Genomic DNA, 27,375 nt, shown 5'->3' on the forward strand with positions numbered 1-27,375 from the left:
ATTAAAAAAACTATCAGTGACTATCAAATTACCAAATTGCAAGGACAAATAACAGGGGACAATGGAAAACTATGTCAGGCCCTAGGGTTCATGATTTGATGGTTTTCTATCCTTAGTCAGCAAACTATTCTTATGTTTTGTAATTACAAAAAAAATGACATACCCTTATCAGCTCCTTAATGGCACAAAGGAATTAGTGCACAAAGAAAACTGCAGTACACCAAAAGTAAGCGTTTTTACATGGAATCACCTATTGTTATTCTGATTCAGCCCGCCACATGGTTTTGGAAAGTTATTTTAAAAGGTAACTAATTACAGTTGCAAATTACAGTTGAATTTCAAAAGTAATTAAAACCATTGCTTTCCAGTCACTCTTTTAGAAGTTCAAGTTAAGTCAAAGAAACCAAGTTAAATTTAGTTCCTTTCAGAAAACAATGCTGGAATGTTAGAATCCACTGGAGTGTAATCCAAAACATACTCCCCATCCCATTCACAAGTACAAGTCAATGCTTAAACTATATGATGTTCCTCCTCTACCTTTTAGTGAGGTGTATTTATAACATTAACTAAAAGTTACACTTCTGAAGGAGTGATGCTATGCGAACTTAAAATTGTAACATTACTTCGCTATATCATATGTATTGGTATATGGTACCACTAGTTATTTGTAATTCCTTCCAAACTATCATTCATCCATCCAGCACCCACTTCCACCCCACAAAAGTTCTGCCAACATGCATAAGGGTCTCTCTTCTCCCTGCAGAAATTCTATGCGAATCAACTCCACCATACAGTTATTTCTGGAGAGATCTGCTTGCAGTTGAATGGATCGGCTGCTTCCCACGGCGTTTGCCCTTCACCAAGTTTCAGAGGCTGTTCACATCATCTCCATCATCCATAGCATAGTTTGATGGCATTTCAGAACCCTTTCAAGGTTAAAAGCATTTCTAAAATGTCAGAACATTTTCAAAATAATAATAATAATGATGATGATAATGGGCCCAAATAATTTCCAATATTTTCTTTCAGGTGGACTATTTACAGAGAAGCTAACATCAAACATGGTAGCAGACAGCAACATTTATAGCCTTTTGGTCTAAATGAAGCCTGCTTTTCATAATAAACTGAAATCATTGGGACAGATAATGCTAGAATAAAGTCTGACATATTTAAATTTGATTTTAAAATACTGTAATGTGTTACTTTGATTTTTTTTATCTTTTTGCAATTGCTTTGAAATATAAGCTCTTCCATAATTTGAAATTAATAAAGAGGGAGACACTGAAACAGACTTTCCTTTAATAACTCGCCTCATGGCCACAAGCAATCCGGAATTCCATACAGACATGTGAACAAGCTGCGCACGACAGTAACCTCTACGGGCTTATTTTAAAAATACAGACATTCTGGCTCTATATTCAGCACTACCATTTGACACAGAGCTGTTATGATCTGGGGCCAAACTGAAATCTGAATCATTATAAGAAAAGGGATCTCCCTCCTCCCAAATTCTAATGCTCTGTCTACTCTTCCAGGAAGCCTCTGAAGCTTCTAGCAATGGAAAGGATTTTTGTAATTATTAATTCCCAAGGTGAATAATGGGTTTCCCGACAGTTGGGGAACTCCACTGAGAAGAATAATAAACCAGTGACAATTTTGCACCATTTCCCCCTGGTATTTGAAATGCCAAAGCATTGTGCAGGAATTATTTAGTGGGAAGAAGTACATGGTTTTGTGCAAACTCCTCTGGAAGTATTGAGAGCTTCTAGTTCTTTTTGTTATGATTTAAGGCATATTTCCAGGCAGGGCCGGCCCAAGGAAATTTTCAAGTGTAAGCGAAACAGGATTTTGGTGCCCCCCCCCCCCCCCCAAAAACCCCAATCACCAAGAAATAAAAGGTAGAAGGTAGAGGTGAATAGAATGGATAAAAGAGTTTACCTTACAACCAGAAGTTTATTAACAACATTATGTTCATATAGTAACATTACATAGAATTAACACCAATCTTGCATTTTAATAAATAAATATTTTAATAAACTTTGCAACAATTTTAATTTTTTTGTTATTTCTAGTCTACAAGTACTACACAAAGGTTTCCTGGTAATGATATCTCTTCAGAAGATTTTTCAGACTTCGGACTAGCTTCAGATCAGTTTTGTTTGGCAGAACGCAGCCCTAGGAGAATAGACACTTCCTTTCTCAGGAAGTGAACTCTTGTCCTTCAGAAGTGCCACGCCAGCGTGGACCATTGTAATGGGTGCAGCAAAGCAGGGGAAATCCAGTCATGAATCAATCAGGGCCAGCTAACACCTCCCAACAAAGTATTCCCATCATCAAAGTCTGGTAAATCATCTGTTTTCTCACGGCCACAGATGGTATATCGCAAAGAACACCACTCTGAAAACAGGGGAATTCCAGACAGGAAACAATCAGGGCCAGCTAACACCTCCCAACAAAAAATTCACTCAGAGAGGAAACAGCCTGGCTGTAAATCTGCAAAGCCATTACATCCTTATCATTTTTCCTAATTGCAGCATTCATACTTGCCTCTAACAGACAAAAAAAAACAATCAGAAATATTGTATATTCACAACCTTTAAGAAATAATATCCCCTGATGGCACAGCATGTGAAAGCGCTGAGCTGCTGAAATTCTGGACCGAAAGGCCGCAGCAGGTTTGAATTGGGGGACCAGAGTGAGCCCTCACTGTTAGCCCCAGCTTCTGCCAACCCAGAAGTTCAAAAACATGCAAATGTGAGTGCATCAATAGGTACTGCTCCAGCGGGAAGGTAACGCTGCTCCATGCAGTCATCCCACATGACCTTGGAGGAGTCTACGGACAACGCTGGCTCTTTGGCTTAGAAATGGAGATGAGCACCAAACCCCAGAATCAGACATGACTGGACTTAATGTCAGGGGAAAAACATTTACCCTTTAGCGTTGTTGTATGTCTTTCGGGCTGTGTGGCCATGTTCCAGAAGTATTCTCTCCTGACGTTTCGCCCACATCTATGGCAGGCATCCTCAGAGGTTGTGAGGTATCGCCCACATCTATGGCAGGCATCCTCAGAGGTTGTGAGGTATCCATACCTCACAACCTCTGAGGATGCCTGCCATAGATGTGGGCGAAACGTCAGGAGAGAATACTTCTGGAACATGGCCACACAGCCCAAAAGACATACAACAACCCTGTGATCCCGGCCATGAAAGCCTTCGACAACATGTTTACCCTTTACCTTAACTACCACCAGTTCCTCAATACTTTATTTCCCATACCACCATACTTCGCCACAACAAAGCGTGGTCGGGCACAACTAGTATATATAATATATAATTATTAAAACTATAAATCCCAGCAACTACAACTCCCTACTCAATTAATTAATTAACAAAACATTCAGTCACCAACTACAACTCCCAAAACAAGGGATTAAACATTAAACATGTACAGTAGAGTTTCACTTATCCAACATAAGTAGGCCGGCAGAACGTTGGATAAGCAAATATGTTGGATAATAAGGAGAGATTAAGAAAAAGCCTATTGAACATCAAAATAGGTTATGATTTTACAAATTAAGCACCAAAACATCATGTTGGACAACAAATTTGACAGAAAAAATAGTCCCATGCATAGTAATGCTATGTAGTAATTACAGTGGAGTCTCACTTATCCAACACTCGCTTATCCAATGTTCTGGATTATCCAACGCATTTTTGTAGTCAATGTTTTCAATATATCGTGAGAGGGCCAGCTAACACCTCCCAACAAAGTATTCCCATCATCAAAGTCTGGTAAATCATCTGTTTTCTCACGGCCACAGACGGCAGAAGCACATAACATATTGCATAGAACACCATTCTGAAAACAGGGGAATTCCATACAGGAAACAATCAGGGCCAGCTAACACCTCCCAACAAAAAATTCACTCAGGGAGGAAACAGCCAGGCTTTAAAGCTGCAAGGCCTTTACATCCTTATCATTTTTCCTAATTGCAGCATTCATACTTGCCTCTAACAGACAAAAAAAAAACCAATCAGAAATATTGTATATTCACAACCTTTAGGAAATAATATCCCCTGATGGCACAGCGTGTGAAAGCGCTGAGCTGCTGAAATTCTGGACCGAAAGGCCACAGCAGGTTTGAATTGGGGGACCAGATTGAGCCCTCACTGTTAGCCCCAGCTTCTGCCAACCCAGAAGTTCAAAAGCATGCAAATGTGAGTGCATCAATAGGTACTGCTCCAGCGGGAAGGTAACGTCGCTCCATGCAGTCATCCCACATGACCTTGGAGGAGTCTACAGATAACGCTGGCTCTTTGGCTTAGAAATGGAGATGAGCACCAAACCCCAGAATCAGACATGACTGGACTTAATGTCAGGAGGAAAACATTTATCCTTTAGGGTTGTTGTATGTCTTTCGGGCTGTGTGGCCATGTTCCAGAAGTATTCTCTCCTGACGTTTCGCCCACATCTATGGCAGGCATCCTCTGAGGTTGTGAGGTCTGTTGGAAACTAAGCAAGAGAGGTTTATATATCTGTGGAAGGTCCAGGGTGGGAGAAAGAATTCTTGTCTGTTGGAGGAAAGTGTGAATGTTGCAATTAATCACCTTGATTAGCAGTGAAAAGCCTTGCAGCTTCAAGGTCTGGCTGATTCCTACCTGTGGGAATCCTTTGTTGGGAGGTGTTACCTGATTGTTTCATGTCTGGAATTCCCATTTTCAGAGTGTGTTTCTTTATTTACTGTCCTGATTTTAGAGTTTTAAAATGCTGTTTGCCAGATTTTGTTCATTTTCATGGTTTCCTCCTTTCTGCTGATATTGTCCACTTGCCTCCTCAAAGATTGTGAGTTATATTGGAAACTAAGCAAGTGGGATTTATATATCTGTGGAAGGTCCAGGGAGGGAGAAAGAACTCTTGTCTGTTGGGGGCAAGTGTGAATGTTGCAGCTTCAATGATTAGCTTTTTTGTCTTGTTGAGGTTGTGATGTATCCAGAGCAGAGATCGCAACGTCCAGGAAGTAAGGGAGAATTGGGCGATCTCTGCTGTGTGCACGCAGCAGAGATCGCCCAATTCTCCCTTCCTGGACACGGCCGCAGGTCGCCAGGGCGATCTGCGGCCGCGTCCGGGAACTAAGGGCGAATTGGGCGATCTCTGCTGTGTGCGTGCACACAGCAGAGATCGCCCAATTCTCCCTTCCTGGACGTGGCCGCAGGTCGCCCTGGGCGATCTCTCCCCTAGCGGCCAGCGCCCGAGGCCGCCGCTTCAGCAGCCTCATATGTTCAACCGGCCCTGTTTCCAGGCTTGCATCCAAATTTCCTGGAAATGTTTTAGGTTTTCGTTACTCCCCTTTCCCCTTGTGCCCTTTCTTTTCCCCTTCCCAATTATTAGTTTTCACATAGAGCCATTCAGTTGTCACTTGCAGAGCCTGTCAGCATTTCAGAAACTGATTTCCACTGAGCTTTCTTTATTATTATTTGGCAGTTAGAGTCAAAATGCTAAACATCTTTAGCAGTTTTAGACTAGTTAACCATTAGGATCATTTTGTTTTGCTGCAAAGATTTCTCTTTCCCTTGCTTCATCTCAGTTGAACCTACATCCTTGAAACAATGGCTGTCATATTAGCTAGTTTCAAGATAATACTGTACAAAAGCTATGTTTGCATACATTTTATTTTGGAAAATATTGGGTTGATTTAAACTAACCTGGGGAATATGAATGAAAACTCCTTGGAAATGTCTATTTTTTCAGAATGAAGAAAACATCATATGAAGCTCTAAAATAAAATTGATTTGTAGAGAAGCTACACCTGGGATTGTTGAAGATTTTTTTCTCATCTTAAAGGACTTGATAGAAAAATTCCAATACAACACTTTGGGATGGTCAAATATAAGGAGAATACTATGGAGCCATATTCATGGGGACGGATCATTCTGGCTTCAGGCAGGGGGTCTGCAAGTTTTAGTCCAAAAGAGGAGTTTTACCAAGCTCTCTTATCTCCTCTCACCTTGTCAGAAGAAAACAAGGGGGAGTCTTGTCCTGAATCATGTTTTATAGAAGGTAGAAGGAGAAATTCATGAGGTTTCTCACTCTCTCTTTGCTTCCATGCAAGTTGAACAAGACTCTGTCTCTTCTTTGAGTTTTCTAAATAAGATACATAAAGGAACTGGGACAGCAGCATGGATTTATGTTCTTTGTAACGAGGTTTGAACAAAATAAGAAACAGATGGAGAGATCAATGCGACATCCTATCTTGTGGGAATCTCCAGAAGTGACAGAATAGTCTACATTTCTTTCAAGCCAATGCGTGTGTGTAACCTGAGGGCTTGAGAGAAAAACTGAATTGCTTCTAACTTGTTTAGTGGTATGAACAATATCAAGAAAAACGGTCTCACTAGAGAGATTCCCACAAACATTTGAAGATGTGTACATATATTAAACTTGTGCAATTTGGCCAAAAGGCATGTGTTTAGGGGTCCATTTTCAGCTAACCACTCTTTCTGTTTACCGGGAAGTTACTCGAATCGGGAGGAGTGTTGCCGTTTTCATTAGGCAAAAATTCGGCCCATTGGCTACAACGGGAAACTTTAAAGGCTCAATCCTCAGTTATTTTAAGACCTATCTGGATGAAACCTATCTCGGTTTTAAACCTTATTTACAACTGAAGGCCTGCCAAGTTTCAGATCAATTCACCAATCTACTGATTTTTTAGAATTATAAGTTTTTACCATAACATTTTATAAAATAAGACAAACCGCAAGACAGGGTTCTGGGAATTGTAGTCACCGGTTGTGCCCATTCTCAGCCAATAAGAGCATGGACACTACCAGGCCTTTTATTGGCTGAGAAACAGAGAGAGAGAGAGAAACTTGAACTCCCATCATGCTTTGAGAAGAACACACTTTTCAAAGCCCGCCTCATGCAGGTGCTTCTGGGAAAGTGAGTTCCCAGCAGGGCCCTCTCTGGAAGAGGAGCCTAGAGCACTTTTCTGCTGCCAGGAGATACGAAAGACACCACAGGTTCTTCTCTAGGAGCCCCACAGCAGAGCCCTACCTCAAGTATAATGCAGACTTAACTCCATCCTCTCCAGTAGCCGATAAATCCAGCTCCCTTGACCCGTTTTGCCCAGCTTTTCGGTTCCTGCCTCCCCATTCTGTTTTCAGGGGATTACACAAAACAGACCACCAAATATTACAAATTACTTTCGGTCAAACTGATCCAGGCCCAAGCCTAACAAATAGTATAAACACCATATAGTGTAATATGTGAACATCTCAAATGTATAACTAGAAGTCCCTGTGGAACACATGTACTTTCTACTACATATACGTAATGGTATAATAATATTTCCTGTACAAGAGTACAGATAAGTAACCTGGGTACAGTGAACTTGTACTGAGTGAAATGTATGAAAGCCTATCCATGTACAAATAAACTTGCTGCACACACAAGTGCAGATATGGCTCCTGTGTTGATTGCAACATTCTCTTATTTCTCTAAATATATATGCTGGATGAGGAGGAGAGGATGGTTGGTAACAAGGTCAAAATGGGGCTTGCACAGCAAGTTAAATGGATATTTGGAAACTTGGAATATTTGAGGATTCCTTCTAGAAGTGACTGAGTTGGCTGGTTTACTTAGTAGGCTTTTAAATCTTGTATGAGTCTCATAAGGCACACAGGCAATTTTGTTTAATTTTTGAAACACATATTTGCATTGGTGCATCACATGTAAACAAGCAAAACACCAAGAGCAATCAAAAAGCTATTTGAAAAGCATTCAAGAAAAACAAAAGATCTATGGAAGAAGTGGGGAAGACTCTAGCCTTCATTCTATGTATGGTTTGGAGTTCACTCTTTTTAGGGTTGAATTGAAAACAGAAGGAGTGTTTTTCATGAAAACATTTGGAAGCTCTGATGTCTGGGGTGGCCGTTGCCATATCATCATTTACTTTGGGAGGTGATTCAGAAGCACAACATCTGGGAGATTCAACGGGTACAAAGAGGGCTTCAAATTGGCCACCCCAGAAGCTTTGTGAGGGAATGATGCCATTAGTTTTACTAGGACATCCATATTTATTTCATCCTCTTGTTCTGCTCTCAAAAGCACCTCCAGATCCAGTCACACTTCTCCAAACTTTCACTATATTGATGTCATGGTACTCGCATCACTCAGCATACTAGGATTGTCCCAAACCAGTACGAGAGTTTCTGGGAGTTGTAGACCAAAAAAGTAACATTTGCCAACTCTGCCCCATATGTGTCATAGATGGATGTCTGGGCATCAAAATCAAAAAGTAACAAGGGCATATGGAAAGCTGTTAAGGATGGCGGGAAGAATAATGTGTTGTGATGTTTACGGCTTTTATGAAAATGTTGTGTTTACTGGAGAAATTAACGTAAAATGTAGTTTTGTGTGCAATGGATAGCTACCTGCCCCAAATGTTGAGAATTAAGGGTCTGTGGAAGAAAACACTCAGTTTGATATTCACTTGAAAAGAAGGGAGAAGGAGTTGCAGTCATATTAGTTCCTACCCATCATCATCATCATCATCATCATCATCATCATCATCATCATCATCTAACATATCTTGAACTAGCCTGGCCCAATGCAAGGTATGGTGTAGTGTTTTTTAAGTCACTTAAACCATTACTGTCAAATACCATGTCTCCTACAGTAATATCACATCCCACAGGACAATGTAAGTTCACCAACAGAAGAAGCCACTCCAACCTCAAAGCTTACTAAATTTTTTCATTTTTACACCATCTCAATTTTGCCTCTTCACTTAGGGACAGAAACATGGTGGTCCTTGTTCTGTTTTGCATGTTTTATTTTTATTTTTAAAATCCCGTTTATTCGTCTAACAACCCTGTCAGCTGGCATTATAATCATGGATTCACTCAACCATCTCTAGCAAATGAGCCCCCTGCCCAGCCTCTCTTACAGGCCAGCTGTACCCTCCACTGTTCCTGCCAAAAACTCTGTCACAACGCAAAACGGCATTGCTTGACCACCCCCAAACTCCAGAGAAATAGCAGGAAATCAGCAGAATCATAGACTGAATTCCTATGATGCTAGGGATGTGAATAAAAAGATTAGAGGGAAAGGAGTAAGGCAGATCAAGGCATTTTCCTCCTGCAAAGTACCATTTGGAGGTTGAGACATTTGTTGCTGTGGTTTTGGGATTACAAAAATCAAAATAGTATTTCTCTCACTATTTTCCTGGTAATTCTTGGCACCAGCTGCAACATATTATTCCCATTTTAGAGTATTTGTTAAATTAAAAATCTGGGATGCATCCCTTTTCCTCTTTAGGTTTTTTCTTCAGCCACAGCTCTTTATGGATGACTTTTTAATTTCTTTTTAAACAATTCAGAAAGAATAAAATGTGCCTTTCAAATAATTGGACTGTCTCAGCTATGCCATCATCATCATCATCATCATCATCATCATCATCATCATCATCATTATTATTATTATTATTATTATTAAAAACACAAGATGAGTCCACAGCAAACACTCTGCTGGCTATTGTACTGGATCACACACCGGACACTTACCAAGTGTCTAGGGTTGTGTGATGTATCGGCGAATAATGCGTGCAGATCCCAGTAAGGTGGCCTTCTGCAGCTGGCAGATGGTAATTTTGTCAGCGCCGATTGTGTTCAAGTGCAGGCCAAGGTCTTTAGGCACTGCACCCAGTGTGCCGATCACCACTGGGACCACCTTGACTGGCTTGTGCCACAGTCTTTGCAATTTGATCTTTAAATCCTCATATCATGCCAGCTTTTCTAGTTGTTTCTCTTTAATCCTGCTGTCACCTGAGATTGCAACATCGACCATACTTCATTTTTTAACACGATCATGAGGTCAGGAGTATTGTGCTCCAACACTCTGTCTGTCTGATTCGGAAGTCCCAGAGTAGCTTGACATGTTCATTCTCTGTAACTTTTTCCGGCTTGTGATCCCACCAGTTCTTTGTTGCAGGCAGATGGTATTTGTGGCACAAGTTCCAATGAATCATCTGAGCAACGGTGTTATGCCTCTGCTTGTAGTCTGTCTGTGCAATCTTTCTGCAGCAGCTGAGGATGTGATCTATTGTTTCATCTGCTTCCTTGCAGAGTCTACATTTGGGATCTGTCGTCGACTTTTCAATTTTGGTTTTGATGGCATTGGTTTTAATGGCTTGTTCTTGGGCTGCCAGAATCAGGCCCTTCGTCTCCTTTTTCAAAGTTCCATTTGTGAGCCACAGCCATGTTTTTTCTTTGTTATTATTATTATTATTAGTGCAAAAATTGCTATGTTGCAGATGTAACAGACTAAGAACAAAAGAAAGGAGCAAAACTTAAGTGACTGTATCATAATTCAAATTCAGACCAATCTGGAGGAACCATCAAAGGAAATCTTCAAGACACTTTGAGAAAAAATAAATATGGCTGTGTACAATCTACTGTTGACTTGTTTACCCCAAATAATGACACCAAAAAGAACAAGATGATAACCTTTCAGTCATTTCTATACCATTTGGCAGAATGAGGTGGCTGATTCTGGAAGCCCTTGAAATTGTTCATTAGTATTTTTTTCTCCTGGAACATAATGGGAAAGGCACTTTAAAGGTTCAAAGCTCATGCACCAAAATCACTTTACTGGCTTTGGGTGCTTGAGAAGGAGGCACCATGGCTTGAGGAGGAGGTACCATTTGCTGTTCCATCCTCAGAAAGAAAACCGTCTCAGGATGACCCCGATCTCACTTAATTTCCATGACCTCTTGGCAGCTCCAGCCAATGAAGCAGAGAATGGTAGGGAAGTACTAAACAAGATATGTCAAATAAGAGAAAATTATTTTACTAGATGTTAATGGGGGGCAGATGCAGGTCAGAGCAGCTGCTTAGTAGGAGCTTTGTGTCCCTACATTTCATGTTTGGGGACTTTTAATTTGGTTGGAAACTGCAAGGTTTGTAAGAATTACTTTATAAAGCAACACACCACTGTTGCCCATTCAGTTTGAATTATGAGTGACATAACACATAACTGCCATAGTGCTGTTTGACCACCATATTTGCAGGACAGGTATTTGCACTTTAATTTATTCACATCCAACAAAAGCTATACCAGGTCCTCTAGCTCATCTCCATGGTATTCTTGGATCAGAGGCCCTTTATTTCAATATGTTTTGCTCTTCATGTATCCACACAAAGTACAAGAATGTATTATCAGTGGCTATGAGAGTTGTACTATATTGCTAATTTACTTCTCGAATCCCCTAAATATGACCTCCCAAATCCAAAGCAATGTTTCTTTAATAACAAGTACATCTTGCCTGGAGATGCTCCATTGCTTGGAGCTCTTGGTGGCGCAGCGGGTTAAACTGATGAGCTGCTTAACATGATGGCTGAAAGGTTGGCAGTTCAAATCCTGAGAGTGGGTGAGCTCCCACTGTTAGCCCCAGCTTCTGCTAACCTAGCAGTTTGAAAACATGCAAATGTGAGTAGATCAATAAGTACTGCTCTGGTGGGAAGGTAACGGAGCTCCATGCAATCATGCCGGCCACATGACCTTGGAGGCATCTACGAACAACGCCGGCTCATCGGCTTAGATATGGAGATGAGCACCAATCACCAGAGTCGGACACGACTAGACTTAATGTCAGGGGAAAACGGTTACCTTTTATCTACATCTCACCTGTTGTTAAAGGTTGTTATACATTCTCCCCTCCACCTTTTGTGTCATTTTCATTAAAACATTTAAGTGTAATAATGCTGGCACTTGTTTTCAAAATAAAATAACAATTCTTTGTAACATGTTACTTCCTAGATATTACAGACATGATGAAATTGTTTGAGAGTTGAAGCCCTATAACCCTCTTTTCTTTCTTCTATCGTACTGCCAAATTAAACTAAGGTAAATTAAACTATAAAAGCATGGCATTTCCAGAGGAACACTTGCGGCTCGATACAAGCATCTGATGAAGTGCCACAGAGGGAAGAAACTTGCAGTGTAATGCTGTCATGTTTGGATTTTCTAGACCTCACCACAATTGGGTGCAAAGGGCAGTAGGAAGGGCAAGAATGTTGCTTTCCGTTGTGGCGGCATGATTTCTGTTAACATCTAGTACCATCGTGAGAGGTGGGGAGCAGAGTCATGCAGGGATAACCCAATGCTGCATAGATAAAGGGCCTGCTTAATTCAGTAGCATTTTTAAAGCAGATGGTCAAATGGAAAAAAGGTGGTCCAGGCCTTGCAATGGGCTGCAGTGTAGACAAGCCCTAAGGAGAGCATCCTTCCCGTTCCAAATGTTACCATGTTGACTTGATTCAATACAAACTGACAAGGCCGAAGGCAAGCCTGCTTGGGAAACATGCTGCGGAGGCTGTGGATGCTTGCTGACTTTTTGGGGCCATGGAACGGGGAGGGAGAGAGGACAGAGGAAAGCGACACTAAGAGATAAAAGAGCCGTAACAATTGGATTAGATTCTAGCACCCCACAGCCTCAGCCACACCTCTACTGGCAAGTCATAGAAGAACCAATTAGGAAAAGTAAAGGTGTAGTCTACGAAACAAGGCAGGCCAGAACACATACAAACAATCAAGCAGGATAATGAGTGTGTGTAGTGCTGATTACAGCACTAGAGTGGGATTTGAGAGATCCAAATTCTAATCTCCAGGAAGCCATGAAACTCATGGAGTGATGCTGGGCCAATCGCTCTTTCTCAGCCTGCCCACCTCTCTTTGTGCAGATAAGTTGAAACTGATTGTATATGTTCTTCTGAACTCACTATATGAAAGGTAGGAAATAAATGTAATTTCTTGATAATAAAAAAAGTTCATGGCTCTATCTGTTGACAAACGGACAATGCAGGGTTAGAAGAACTCATTACCATCTCTAAAGCCCTATATGTATGGGTCTAGGCATTCTGGCAGACTGTATCTCCCCATATGAGACAGCCCAAACTCTAAGCCTTTTGAGTCATAGGCATGCTTGATGGAACATGGGACGGGACATTCTCTGACTATAGAACAAATGAAGTTTGACATCACTTTAACCACTATGACTCGATGTTATGGAGTTATAGTTTGGTGAGGCACCAGCGCTATTTTGGAGAGAAGGCTACACACCTTGTAAAACTGCAACTCCTATAATTTCATAGCATTGAGACATGGCAGTAAAAGTGTCAGCAAACTATATTAATTATGCAGTGTAGATGCACCTCAAGATTTTGGAACTCCTTTCCTAAGGAGGCTAGGTTGGCTTCCTCCTTACTGTCTTTTCGTTGGCATGTAAAAACCTTTCTATTCTAGCAGCCACTTGGGGGTTGATTGTTTCACCTGAAAAGAGGCTCTAATTAAATGTACACCAGCTCTGAAATACTGCAGTAACCGGTCTGCATTGTCAGACTGGCTCTGCAGTTGGATCTGAGAAAGGAAAGGACAATGATGTCATCTGGATTCTTCCTAAAAGTGTGTGATGGATGGCAATTGAAGGCAAATAGCAACTGTAAACAATACTAGAGAAATACAAGCCAACCATGCACTATCTCCTTGTTGTTAGCTTTCCTCCTCCAAATAAAGCATTTTCAGCTTGAAACGATAAATATGTTCTTACTTCATAAAGTTTGACACAGCTTCTATTGTGACTTTATATTACGCAAAAAGGTGTATAGGAAATATTCCTATAAAGAACATATTTGGTTTCTTTCTGTGACTATGAACTGAAAAAAAAAAAGAGGGAACACACAAGTACCCCCTTTTGGTTAAACAATTGCCTCCATTGACCACATTCAAATACACTACTATACTCTTGTGATCTCTTAAACACCAACCATATACACTGCTTTAAAAAGGAGGAATGCTAGACTTTATGAGCCTGGAGATCGTCTGTATGACTCTGCTGCCCCCTCCAGACTCTGCACAGCTACTGGAAAACTATATAACACCTGAAACAATCTGCAGGGTGGTCAAAGAGAAATACACATATTTATAACGGCAAATTTATATACATAAAGAGATTTCTTGGTGGCTCAATATGAAATGATGACTCATGTGCAGAAAATATATTGCATAACCTATCAGAAAATAACTGCACCCAGTCTATGGGCACATATCCCTTTGGCAAATGTGAATCTCCATGAATATGTGGAGACCACCTTTTGAAAACCTCTAGTCAAGAAAAGCATGACCTTAATGTAATGGCACACAGGTAGCTCAGTTGTTAAACTGAAGAACAATGTATTTAAACTGCCGAGGATAAAGACATGCCACTACAAAAACACATTTAGTTAGCAGAAAATGGTTGTTTCTTTGCAGCTGAAGTTGCCCAAAAGATATACAGTACATCTAAACCTTTTAGTTAAAATATGCATTCAGAGATAAAAACAAAATCTTTGAAAAATAACATATCTTGTTTAATCATAAATACTTTGTATTAATACACCATACAGGCACATTTCTTAAGTTCAGTTACAGATAGGATATCGCTTCTCTCTGTGTTGAGTACACAGGATATCATTCTTAATCAACACCCCACAGTCTTTAAGTTGTACTCACTGAAGTCCATACCTTCTCTACTGAAGTCTCTAAACCAGAGCTTCTCAACCTGTGGGTCTCCAGGTGTTTTGCCCTGCAACTCCCAGAAATCCCAGCAGGTTTACCAGCTGTTAAGATTTCTGGGAATTGTAGGCGAAAAACATTTGGGTACCCTAGGTTGAGAACCACTGCTCTAAACAGCAACATGCATCCACCTCCACTGGGATCTGATGCAAACATACACCTGCTTTCATTGAAGCCCAAACACATATATGCACCCACTTCCACTGAGGTCTGATGCAAGACTGAATACAAAATGGAGACCTGAGCTTCAAAATGCTCAGTACAATCACATGTCAAACTGTGATTTGCTAGGTACAAACTGGCAAATCAATATACACATAGAATACCGGTTAGAAAATATATACATTAATAAATAGTGAGAGGCTTGGGCAGTTGCTATTTCCAACAAAATAATAATCAGTGACCCATCATCTTCACATTTTTTTTTCTAGACAGACAGTTCATACTGATTCCGGACTTAATGTAGGCACCTAACAAGCAACCATAATGATGCCACTGACATCAGTGACTATGGCAATGAGAATAATTTTTGCCAAGAAACGGAAAGACTCCGCTACCTCAACATAGGAAGATTGGCTTTTGAAGATATGTGAACTAGCTGAGATAGACAGACTGATGATCTTGATCAAGGAGAAATCTTTGACTAATTTCAAGAAATATTGGGATGGATCACTTTTTTACAACAAAGATGGGGACAAAATTCTGTTATTGGTTTTCTAACTTCAAAGAGTGTTATTAAAACTAGAAGGGTAGTCATATAGAGACATTTCAATTGAAAAATTAAAACCAACAAGCAGAGAATGTGAGACTTCTAGACCAGTCTTTATTCTACGAGTTTAGTAGGGTTGTGTGGGCTGTAGTGGTTAGGATGATGGTTTTGGATTGAGGTTGTTAGTTGTTTTAGGTTAATGTTTTATATTAAGAAAAAAGTGTTTTATTTTTGTAAGCCGGTATGGTCCTTTTGTTTTATGCAATTCGTCTTTCTGTATATGACTTTGTTTGATTGATTGGTTGGAGGTTTGTTTCTTTGAATAACAATTAGTTATAAAAAATAACTTCAGCTGAATGATGGTGTATCATGTACCTTGTACATCAGCTATTTCCATTGCGTCATGAACTATAAATCTAAATTTCCCAAGCAAATAAGTGTATAGAACTGATCTAATTCATTATTAAGTGGCCTCACTTCCCATCAATCCAGATATAGAGAACCATGGGACAGAGATGAGAAATTTGAAAGAAAGGATTGGGTATTTCCCAAATGTACTTTTCCAACATGAGTACTTTATATAAATTACATGTACTTAAGGAAATGATAGATATTTAAAGGAGAAAAAAGATGGCAGGCATACACACGCACAGAGGTTGGAAATGTACGTTCTTTAGAAGGAATGAGTTGTTATGTAGCAACTGTAGAATAGTGTAGTTAATTCTCTTTTCTAATAATGAAAGCATAATTGTAAATAACCTTTCAACAAATTATTTTAAGCTCTGTTTATCATTTCTTGGAAGTAGCCTTCCAAGCTGCATGTGAATGTATGCATCACACACAGAGACAACTGCTGAACAGAAATAATAATAATAATAATAATAATAATAATAATAATAACAATAATAATAAATTTATTTGTGTACCCCGCCTCCATCTCTCCGAAGGGACTCAGGGCGGCTTACATGGTATGGGTATAACCTGAGAATATTATGGGATGGTCAAGAGGATAGTACTGAATCAACAAGAACAATGATCCAGGATGCCCTACCTGGAATATATTCAAAAGAAGCACCACTGACCCATTTACTTCACTCTCCACTGCAGCTGTACACAGGCTGGTGATAATCGCTGCTTACAACTTACAGAGATGAATAAACAGTAAATTGTGTTCACTCTGCTGCACCACACAGCAAAATGCATGCAATTCTAATGAGCTGCTTTATCACCCCCTCCCCTGCTGAGAAAGATACCAGTCAAGCAAAAATAAGGTATTGTGGACAAGCATCCCCCCACCCCAATTCAGTTTTGCCTTTAAAATTCATGTTCAGAGAAATTGGCCAAGATTACTGACAAGGCCAATGGTGATATTTCTAAACCAATGCCATCTAGTCATTAGAGGCAATAATACAACAGAGATTTTGGGAACTTAAGACTAGGCTTCCGGCTCCTGCTCTCCACCATTCTCTAGATTACTGGAACAGCTATTAGATGGCTGTATTTTGCTGTTGTTAATTGCCAGAAACTCGATTTTTACGTATGGTAATCATGATTGAGAAACCTCCAAGTCTCCCTGCCATTAATGGCCAATACTCAGGTCTTGCAAATGCATGGTCTTAGCTTTCTTTATTGAGTATATCAACATGGAAAGCAGTCTTCTTATTTTCGTACTGCCTTTTACTTTACCAAGTTTAACTGTATTTTCTAATGAGTGGTGTCGTCTCGTGATATGTCCAGAATATGACACTCTCAGCTTAGTCGCTTGGTGCTGTTCTGAGTTCAAATTGTTGTTTTATATACTCATGGTTCTATTTTGTATTGTACAATGTGTTTATTTTATGCGTTGTTTTAGGCACCTAGTGCCATATGTAGGCTGCCCGAGTCCCATCGGGGTGATGGAGGCGGGGTACAAAAATAAAGTTGTTGCTGTTTTTGTTATTATTATTATTATTAGAAAGACTTGTGACGGCGCAAGTGACGCCATCTATATGTCGAACTGTAAGTTGCAAGATTTGAATTGTATCATGCCTGATTTTGCCTTTACCCTGTAAATGTAGTTAGATTGATTGGTTATTTATAGCTGTCAATCAATGTTGTTGCACCAGTTATATTGCTTCCTCAGCGCAATTGTTTGGCTCCACCTCTTCCTGGAGTAGGACAGTGTTTCCTTTTTTCATTCTATCATCAAGCTTTCTACCAGATGGGCATGAGAGAGAGACTTGGCTCTAAAAGCTCTTGATTAAGTTACCTCTCAACACCAGTTCTGAGGTTCTTACCCTTGAGACTTATGCTTCATGTTCAGGGCCAACCTGGACGACGTTGAGGAGTCTCAAGCGCCTTCAAATCAGTTCTTTGGCACCAAAGGAAGACTGTGTCTTCAAACATAGGCCATTTGGTCTGATCCTTGGGAGTTCCAGTTTCCCTAAAGGAGGGCAAGAAGCAATCCCCTGGGGAAAGATGTCACGTCCATGCCTCTTTCGCTAAAAGTTATAGCCCCAGGCGCGACGGCACAAAACTTCATGCTTGATTTGCTCTAATACCAATTCATTGGTCTTTTGTAGTAGTCCATAGTATCCATGCATCTCTTTTTTCCTCTCTGTGAAAGGCCACGTGGATCCAGAATAGGTCTTCACTGTCACAGACCTACTGCCAAGACTCTACCCTTGGAAGACAATCATACTCATCCATGAATGATAGCTTATAGTGATGAAATCTTTTTTCCAACTCCTAATTTCAAATGAGTTTCTTTTCTTTCTATCAGCTTTTTTTACTGTCAAGCTTTCACAACTGTGCATGGAAATGGGAAATGTATAGGTTTATACTTGAGGATCTTATCCAGTTCCTTCATAACTGCACTTGCAAATCCTAATCTTCTTCTGATTTTTGACTGCAGTCTCTATTTTGATTAATGACCTAAATAAGATATGGAGGCCTTTTAATATTTGTCAATTCTTCATTATCTGACTTAAAGTTATGTAAATAAATTGTGGCATTATTTTTTCCTAAATATTCAGCTGGCAAACCTTAACATTTTTCTCATATTTTTGGTATTTTCTGTTAGTAGTATACTGTCATTTGCATGCTTTAAATTACTGGTATTCCCTCTTCAAATTTTCTTTCTTCAAATCTAATCCAGTTTAATGGATTAGATTTCAGCATACAAGCTAAACAAACAGGGTGCTAAATTCAGTCCTGCCTGAACCCATTGCCAATAAGAAGCCATTCTCTTTCTCCATATTCTGTGTAGACAATGGCTTGTTCTTCTGGGTACAGGCTACACATCAGGACAATAAAATCTTGGCACACCCATTGCTTTAAGAGTAATCCATAGTTTTCGTGTTTTGTATAATTAAAGGCACTTATTAACTGTGGGATTCATGAATCAGGGGAGAGTTGCCTTAAGTAGAAGTATGATAATATTGTTGTTTAAAGGGTGCAGACTAATAAGGGTCAGAGAATGAGATGTTTGCAATTGGTTTTTTAATAGTTGTTTAGTTATATTTTAGCTGTAGCATACAGTATGGAAGTGTGTAGTTTGATAGTTTTAGATATCTAAAATGTCTGCATGGTGTTTTCTTTTATGTTTTTCTTGAATACATATTATTTTAAAAATAATCAAAGCCTCTGCTATAATCTATAATGTACAGCTTGCTTATTTCTGGAATTCTTTGGTTCACTCCAATATTCAGTGTAGGTTTGCTATATGATCCTGCTAACATTTCAGAATCCAGATTGGACATTGAGATTTCTCACTCTGTTTATGGTAAAAGTCTTTTTCTAAAAACTGTGAGCATAAATTTTATTGCATAGGAGATTAATGCAATAGTCCAGTAGTTGATGTAATCCTTGGGGAATTCTTTTGGAATGTATATTCAGCATTTCTACTATGTAAGCCATTGTTTTGATTTCTGTTTTTATTGATAGGGTTTAGAGCTTGAGTGGATTCCGTTTCTGTAGCTTGAACACATGGTATGCCATCTGCTCCTGATGATTTATTTTTCTCAAGTACTCTGAGGGCAGTTTCCACTTCACTTTCTAAAATTGTGGATTCATCTTCAAATGGTTCTTCTTTGAATGACTTTGTCATTCTTTCATCTCCTTTACATAATTCTTCAGTGCATTTCTTCCATTATCTAATTGTTTTTTATTGATAATGTATTGTGTCTCTATTTGGTCATATAGCACTCCCATTATTAGGTTAAATTTCTCTTTGATTTCTCAGATCTTGTGGAAGTGTTCTAACTTTGTGCCTGTGCACAGGTCACTGAACAGTGGCTGAGTTCTGACTCTATTTCTATCTCCTTATATGTTTTTCTTGTCTGTTCTTAACTGTTGAAGAGGTTTATCTGTCATTCAGTGGCACTTTTCTTTCTTTATGGCAACAGATAGCATCTTTTTGCATTCCCTCCTCACAATGTCCCTGGCTTCAGCCCAGAGTTCTGTTGACTCCCAGTCAAATAAATTTAAAAGTGCAAATCTATTTTTTTACATTATTTAAACACTACAGAACTGTCTTTCAGGTTGCTTTAGATGGAATGTAGTTTAGTGTCCTTCTTTACTCTTTGTCTAATTTTTTATATGAGCAGTTATAATAATAATAAAATTTTATTTATATACCACCCAATCTCCCCAGGAGGACTCAGAGCAGTTTCCAACATAAAGCAAAACATTCAATTGACCATACAACAACATGAAAATAATAAAAATAATAAACATAATAAAACAAGAACATACAATTCAATACACAAAAGTTAAAATCCAGTTTCAATATATTTCATCAACGGGTTCAATATACTAATGACCAGAGTTTCAGAAACACATGCCAGACATGAGGAGCAGCAAAGATAAAAGACTAGAATTGTAAGAGCTTACCATGGAAACAGGGCCCCATGGGTAACAGCAAATCTTATTGAAATGAACTACTTACACTGGAATTCACTATAGAGTCATGCTGGAGGATCTAGGTATCCTCTCTAGGTGTTTGCTTGGTCCTTAAGGGTGACTCTATGCCAATTTCCAACAGAATCATACCATAGAATCACTTAAAAGACCTAGACAATTTCTGGAAAGAATATATTTTGTCAGATGGGGTAGATAAAATTTCAAAACCAGTCCTGAGGATATGGAGGTCATACCAATCACATATGGACAGCTGAGGGTGACATCTCTGTGATATCTGTTTATGCATTTTAAGGATCTGCCCTATTTGAAAACTTCTATCAAGCTTCTCAGAGGCATTATGTACAGACTAGACTTTACCTTGACTTGCTTGGGATTTGCCCTTGTTGAGCTGCTTGAGGCGCTTCTGGTGTGACTTCCCATTGTAGTGGATCTGAGCCTGGACAGCTGAATTAAGCTGGATATTACACACCTCGCAGAGTGTATATGATGGATGCTTCTTCTCTCTTTTTGAGCGCTGCTCTGGTAGGCTTCCTATACCAGGGCTCTCTGTGAGGCTTCCACGGATGCCACTCCCAGCAGTAGGGGAATGGCATGGGCTTAAGGGCCGCTTCATCCCTATGAGAGAATGAAAATAATAAGAAAAGTAAGAACTAGAAACCTGCTGACGATATGAGTCCAATGAATGATCACAGCAAACATCAAAATTGTAGCTTTATTTTTCCTTCATGCTGGTGATCTGGTCACAAATCCCACAATTAGTACAGTAGGACTACCATATCTGCAGGAGAAGGATGACAAGCAATTAATTGAACTATTTTCCTATAGCTGGATATTCTGCAATAGTATCTACAAGGACCTCTGGGGGTCCATGGGCCCTCCCTACAGATCAGTGGTTTTCAACCTGGGGTCCGCATATGTTTTTGGCCTACAACTCCCAGAAATCCCAGCCAGTTTACCACTTGTTAGGATTTCTGGGAGTTGAAGGCCAAAAACATTTGCGGACCTCAGGTTGAGAATCACTGCTACAGATGAAATACTTGTACTGTATCCAGCTACAAATAATAGCTGGATTTATTCCATCCCCATCACCCTCAGTCTGTTCTTCAACAACATGGAAAATGTTGTGTTAAAGGAGGGTGTTGCTGTTTACAGATGGGTTTGGGGAATGATTTTGGTTTTTGCATGCTTGGGACAGAAATCTGACCTCTTTTTGTTGTTTTGTGCCTTCAAGTCTTCAGATTTATGGGAACCCAAAGACAAAGGCATTGGAGAATTTCCTTGGCAAGATTTGTTCAGAAGAAGTTTTTTGTTTGCCTTCTTCTGAGACTGGAGAAAACAAAAAAATGAGTTGTGATGGTATGTCCAACTTATCTCTTTGTAATTCATTAACAGCATGCCAACCTGAGTCTAACAAGTTCCAAAGCACCACTTTTGCCTTGAGATTTCTTTATCTTGCCCTGAAGGCCGGAGAATCGGCTCCAGATCCTGAAATCTGGCAACCGTAAGGGGAAATTTAGGGTCTTCCAGATGTTGATGAACTCCTGTTAGAATAAGCCCGCATAGCTAAAAGCAAGGGATGATTCCAACACATCTGGAGAAACATATGTTGATAATTCCTGCACTAAATTAAGTTCTTCGTTATTGCTTTTGTCCACAATATATTTTTATCTCAGCTGAAACCACTGCCGGATGGCACTGCAAGAATTGCAGGGCCTTTACTTCAACACTGGCTCATGTTCCCTCTTTGTTAATTGTAAACTTCATGACAGCCATTACAAGGCATTTTTAATCGGTGGAGATAAAACTGAATTTTGCATTCAAACCGTGTATTACAGAATTAGCTAGTTTGAGCTGGACTTTATTCCCAGATATACTGATGTTAACAGTGAAGGAGAGGTTTTGCTGAGCTGGAAAAAAAAATTCTGCAAAGACCAGGTATACCTGAATCATCTCTTTTATTCCTTGTGGACTGTGATAATAATTGACTAGTACAGCAGGCATATTTGTATGAGTGAAGCTTGTTTATTTACAATAATACTTTTAAACCACCTTTCAAATTCTGAGAAGGTTCTCCCCCATCCCCACAAGAGACCATACAAGAAGAAACACTTAAAATTGAATTAAATATGTTTGAGGTGGGTTAGGGGGGAGAGAGATTTGTTAATGGTGTAAGAAAAGTAAGCAAAGGAATGAGGTTGAAAGAGTCTGGAATTTTTCTTTCGAACAAACAGAAGTCTGCATGTTTATTGTTTCTTTAGCATAATGGCTGTGAAAATGAGGCCTGTCACTTGGAATCTAACTCCTCATTTGCAATAGATAGACAGTGTCTAATATTATAGGGCTGTTGAAAGGATTACTGTGATTATTTGAAGTGCTTTGAACACTAGATGCATACTATATAAATGCAAAGATACGGGTGTGTTTGGTTTTCCTTTTACATTTTTTTAAACACCATACAAGTACAGCCTCCTATGAATTTTGACGGAAGGAATGCCAGCTTGTATTGTTCTCATGCCCAACTCTTTGAAACAAAATGAGCAACATTCCACATATAATAATAATAATAATAATGGCTATGGCTCACGAATGGGACCCTGAAGAAGGAGACAGAAGGCCTGATCCTTGCAGCCCAGGAGCAAGCCATCAGGACAAACGCAATTAAGGCCATGATCGAAAAATCAGCTGATGACCCAACATGCAGATTCTGCAAGGAAACCGACGAAACCATTGATCATATCCTCAGCTGCTGTAAGAAAATCGCACAGACAAACTTCAAACAGAGGCACAACTATGTGGCCCAAATGATTCATTGGAACTTATGCCTCAAGTACCACCTCCCAGCAACAAATAACTGGTGGGATCACAAACCTGCAAAAGTATTGGAAAATGAGCACACAAAGATACTTTGGGACTTCCGAATCCAGACTGACAAAGTTCTGGAACACAACACACCAGACATCACAGTTGTGGAAAATAAAAAGGTTTGGATCATTGATGCTGCCATCCCAGGTAATAGTCGCATTGACAAAAAACAACAGGAAAAACTCAGCCGCTATCAGGATCTCAAGATTGAACTTCAAAGAAACCAGTGCAGGTGGTCCCGGTGCTGATGGGCACACTGGGTGCAGTGCCAAAAGATTTCAGCCGGCATTTGGAAACAATAGACATTGACAAAATTACGGTCTGTCAACTGCAAAAGGCCACCCTACTGGGATCTGCACACATCATCCAAAAATACATCACAGTCCTAGACACTTGGGAAGTGTTCGATTTATGATTTTGTGAAACCAAATCCAGCATATTTATCTTGTTTGCTGTGTCATACAATAAAATAATAATAATAACTTTATTTTTGTATCTCCCCTAAGGGACTTGGGGCGGCTTACATGGGGAAAATGCTCACAACATAGTTAAAATGTGACACATTAAAATTCATAAACATCATCATAAAACAATATAAAACTAAAACAACATGACACAGTATAAAAACAATAATCAACAACAACCAGTGAACCTGGAATAGTAAACAGTTTCTGGGCTCGGGCGAGTGGGCTAGTGCAACCTAATTGTGAGGACAGGGCTGATTGATAAAGTGCAGATGTCAGATGGGAAAATGTAGAGATAGAGGGCATACAAAGTAGAGCACTATAACTCTGGATAGGAAACAATGGTATAGTATAAGGACAAGATCATAGCTCATAGCTGGGGCCAAGGTTTCCTGGGGGACTGTCTAATCAAAAGCACAGTGGAACATCCACGTTTTTAGGTCTTTGTGAAAGATGGACAAAGTGGGTGCCAGCCTATCTTCCTGGGGAGAGAGTTCCAGGGCCGGGAAGGGGGGGGGGCACCACCGAGAAGGCCTCTCTCTCATCCCCACCAACAGCGCTTGTGACAGGGTCTCCCTGGAGGCGAGTCTCCCTAGAAGATCTAAGAGATCGTGCAGGTTTGTAATGGGTTTCAAAATACTAGACTCTAGTCTGGATCAATGAAACTGAATAATGGGAAATTCAGGACAGATAAAGGGATACAGAAATTGCTACCAACGTCGATGGCTTTATGGATAGAATTATATGAATTCATGGAAGATAAGCCTGTTAGTGGATACTAGTCATGCCAGATACAGGTTGCCAGATGCAGAGACAGTATGTCCAAGAAGACCAGTTTTTACAGACCACAGCAAATCTCTTCTTTTTTCTATCATTTTCTCTCTCAGCCCTGGTTTATTTCCCTGAGGTTGAAAAGTGAACATCTTTTGTCATCTGTACAATTCTTTTGATGTTAAAATAAGATTTGAAAATGCAGAAAGCTACTTGAATGAACAAGCATAGCTGCCTCTGCCATGCTTGGTTTTCCTCTCAGGGTATTACTCAAAAATGATGACCTAAGAATTGCTACTGGTCAGTGAGTGGTTGGCTGATGGTTTTCAAAATTTCCAGAAAAACAAAGGAACAATTGTGGCCAATAGGTATGAGTGTGGTAAAGGCCATAGGCACATCATACACTCCAACACATTTCAGACAAAAAATGGACCCTTGATAGTTGGGTTCCAAGACAGCAAACATTAATGAGAGAAAGATGCAACAGTTGTTTTGCCTGAGTATACTATGAAGGGCAGTATTCTGCTCTCCCTTCTCCCTGCTGAGTTAACCAAATGGAAACTGCTTTTGCATTTTAAACTCAGTTTGTGGAAATTGAAAGACTCTATATATTCATGTTTAAGTCTAGAAATTTTAGTAGAAAAGCTCCCCAAAAACTGAGTTGGCTTATCTATGAATCAATTTGAGTATTATACCTTAGTAAAGGTAAAGGTTTCCCCTTGACATTAAGTCTAGTCAAATCCAACTCTGGGGGTTGGTGCTCATCTCCGTTTCGAAGCTGAAGACTCAGCATTGTCTGTAGACACCTCCTAGGTCATGTGGCCGGCATGACTGCATGGAGCGCCGTTAACTTCTCGCTGAAGCGGTACCTCTTGATCTACTCACATTTGCATGTTTTTGAACTGCTAGGTTGGCAGAAGCTGGGGCTAACAACAGGAGTTTACCCCATATGTGGATTCGAACCACCGATCTTCTGATCAGCAAGTTCTGTAGCTTAGCGGTTAATCCCACTGCACCACTGCACAGCCTTGTAATACCTTAACTCTTATCAAAAGGGAAAGGAGTAAAATGATAAAATTCAAGAGCCTTTTAAAATGCTACAGTGGGGAAGTGGGAACAGTGATGGGGGATAGCTGACCTCCATGGCATTGATGTTTTCCCCTCTATGCAGAAGTACCCTCAATGTATTCACTGGTCATAGAAAAATTCATAATTATGGTCCCTATATCCTCCCCCCCCTCCCGACTTGTGAGGTATACTTGTACATGAGTATACTACGAGGGCTGTTCATTAAAGATTTCCCTTAACTCACTTCTATTTATCACAGGATGCTGAAACTGCACATGTGTAATGATATAAGTCTCTATAGGTTACATGCCAATTTACAACTGATAACGGTCTTGATTTTATAGGTGCTGAAGTGGTGTGAGGTTTGATAATGGACCCAGTGGAATACAGAGCAGTCATCAAGTTACTTTACTTGAAAGGCCACACACCAAAGGAGACGTTCAATGAGATTAAAGAGGTTTATGGTGATGATTCCTCATCATATGATGTAGTCAAGAACTGGCATCGCCAATTCAAATGTGGTTGGACTTTGGTGCAAACAGCTCCAAATCCAGGGTGACCCAACTCTGCGATTGATAAACACACCATCCTGCAAGTGGAGGTTGCCATTTTGTAAAATCGCCACGTAACCATTTGCCACCTAGCCCAAAATGTCAAGATTAGTGTGGGGTCTGTGGATAAATTCATCCAAGACCACCTTTATAGGCATAAGGCATCCACTCGCTGGGTTCCTCAGCAGCTCACACCTTTCCAGAAGCAGAAACAAATAGAATGCTCTCAGGATCGATTGACAATGTGCCATAGAAACCAGGAGGACCTTTTCAACAGACTGATCACACAGGATGAAAGCTGAGTCTATCACTATGATCCTGAGACTAAAGTCCAGTCGATTCAATGGAAGCATCACGACTCACTGCCTCCAAAGAAGACACGTGCCCAACTCTCAGCAGGCAGGGTCATGCTCACAGTCAGGGGCGGTTCAAACACGAGGCAAACTAGGCAGTTGCCTGTGGCGCCATCATGTAGGGGGAGCCATTGAAACAACTCCTGCCTCTGCCGCTGCGCCTGCCTCCGCAGGCTGCCTCCACATGTCTCCGGGCTGCCTGGCCATGTTCCAGAAGCATTCTCTCCTGACGTTTTATCCACATCTATGGCAAGCATCCTCAGAGGTTCTGAGGTCTGTTAGAAGCTAGGTAAGTGGGGTTTATATATCTGTGGAAAGTCCAGGGTGGGACAAAGAGCTCTTGTCTGTTTGAGGCTAGTGTGAATGTTGCAATTGGCCAGCTTGATTAGCATTTAATGGCTTTGCAGATTCAAAGCCTGGCTGCTTCCTCCCTGGGGGCATCCTTAGTTAGGAGGTGTTAGCTGGCCCTGATTGTTTCCTGTCTGGATTTCCCCTGTTTTCAGAATGTTGTTCTTTATTTAGGCTTTTCCTTAATCCCTTCTTATTATCCAAGATTTTTGCTTATCCAACACTTTTATTTTTCAGTGATTGGTTTGGGGTTGGGGGGCGCCAAAATTTTGTTCTCCTATACTTAAAAATTACATTGGGCCGGCCCTGCTCACAGTATTTTGGGACCAGCACGGAGCAGGTTTGATGGATTTCCTAGAAAAGGGTACCATGATCATGGGGCATACTATGCTTCACTGCTGCGGAAACTGTGGGAGGCCATCAAAACCAAGAGATGTGGTATGCTCACCAAAGGTGTCCACCTTCTGCAAGACAATACACCAGTTCACAACTCCTGTGGCTTTGAAATTCTACCGCATCCCCCTTACTCACCCAACCTCACACCACCGTACTTCCACCACTTCCCAACAATGAAGTTATTTTTGAAGGGAAAGCATTTTTCAGATGATGAGACTCTGATTTCCGAAGTCATAACGTGGCTTTTGGAGTAATCTGTCGACTTCTACAAGCAAGGCGTTTACAGTTGCTTTAAAAGATGGAAGAAATGTGTGTCCCTAGGTGGCACCTACGTAGAAAAGGAC

The 27,375-nt window shown here is 40.3% G+C and overlaps 1 protein-coding gene across 2 annotated transcripts in view; it reads right to left on the reverse strand.

The window, feature by feature from the left end:
• The window catches only part of znf385c (zinc finger protein 385C), a 191,277-nt gene that overhangs the window by 95,348 nt on the left and 68,554 nt on the right, over positions 1–27,375 (reverse strand). For both annotated transcript variants that reach the window (XM_008113257.3, XM_016994542.2), the window contains exon 2: positions 20,576–20,833. In XM_008113257.3, coding sequence (XP_008111464.2) covers positions 20,576–20,831 — 256 coding nt within the window. In that variant the 5' untranslated portion in view covers positions 20,832–20,833. The remainder of the gene's footprint in view (positions 1–20,575; positions 20,834–27,375) is intronic.

This window comes from Anolis carolinensis, chromosome 6, assembly GCF_035594765.1.
Source record: "Anolis carolinensis isolate JA03-04 chromosome 6, rAnoCar3.1.pri, whole genome shotgun sequence".
In the NCBI taxonomy this organism is placed as follows: Eukaryota; Metazoa; Chordata; class Lepidosauria; order Squamata; family Dactyloidae; genus Anolis; species Anolis carolinensis.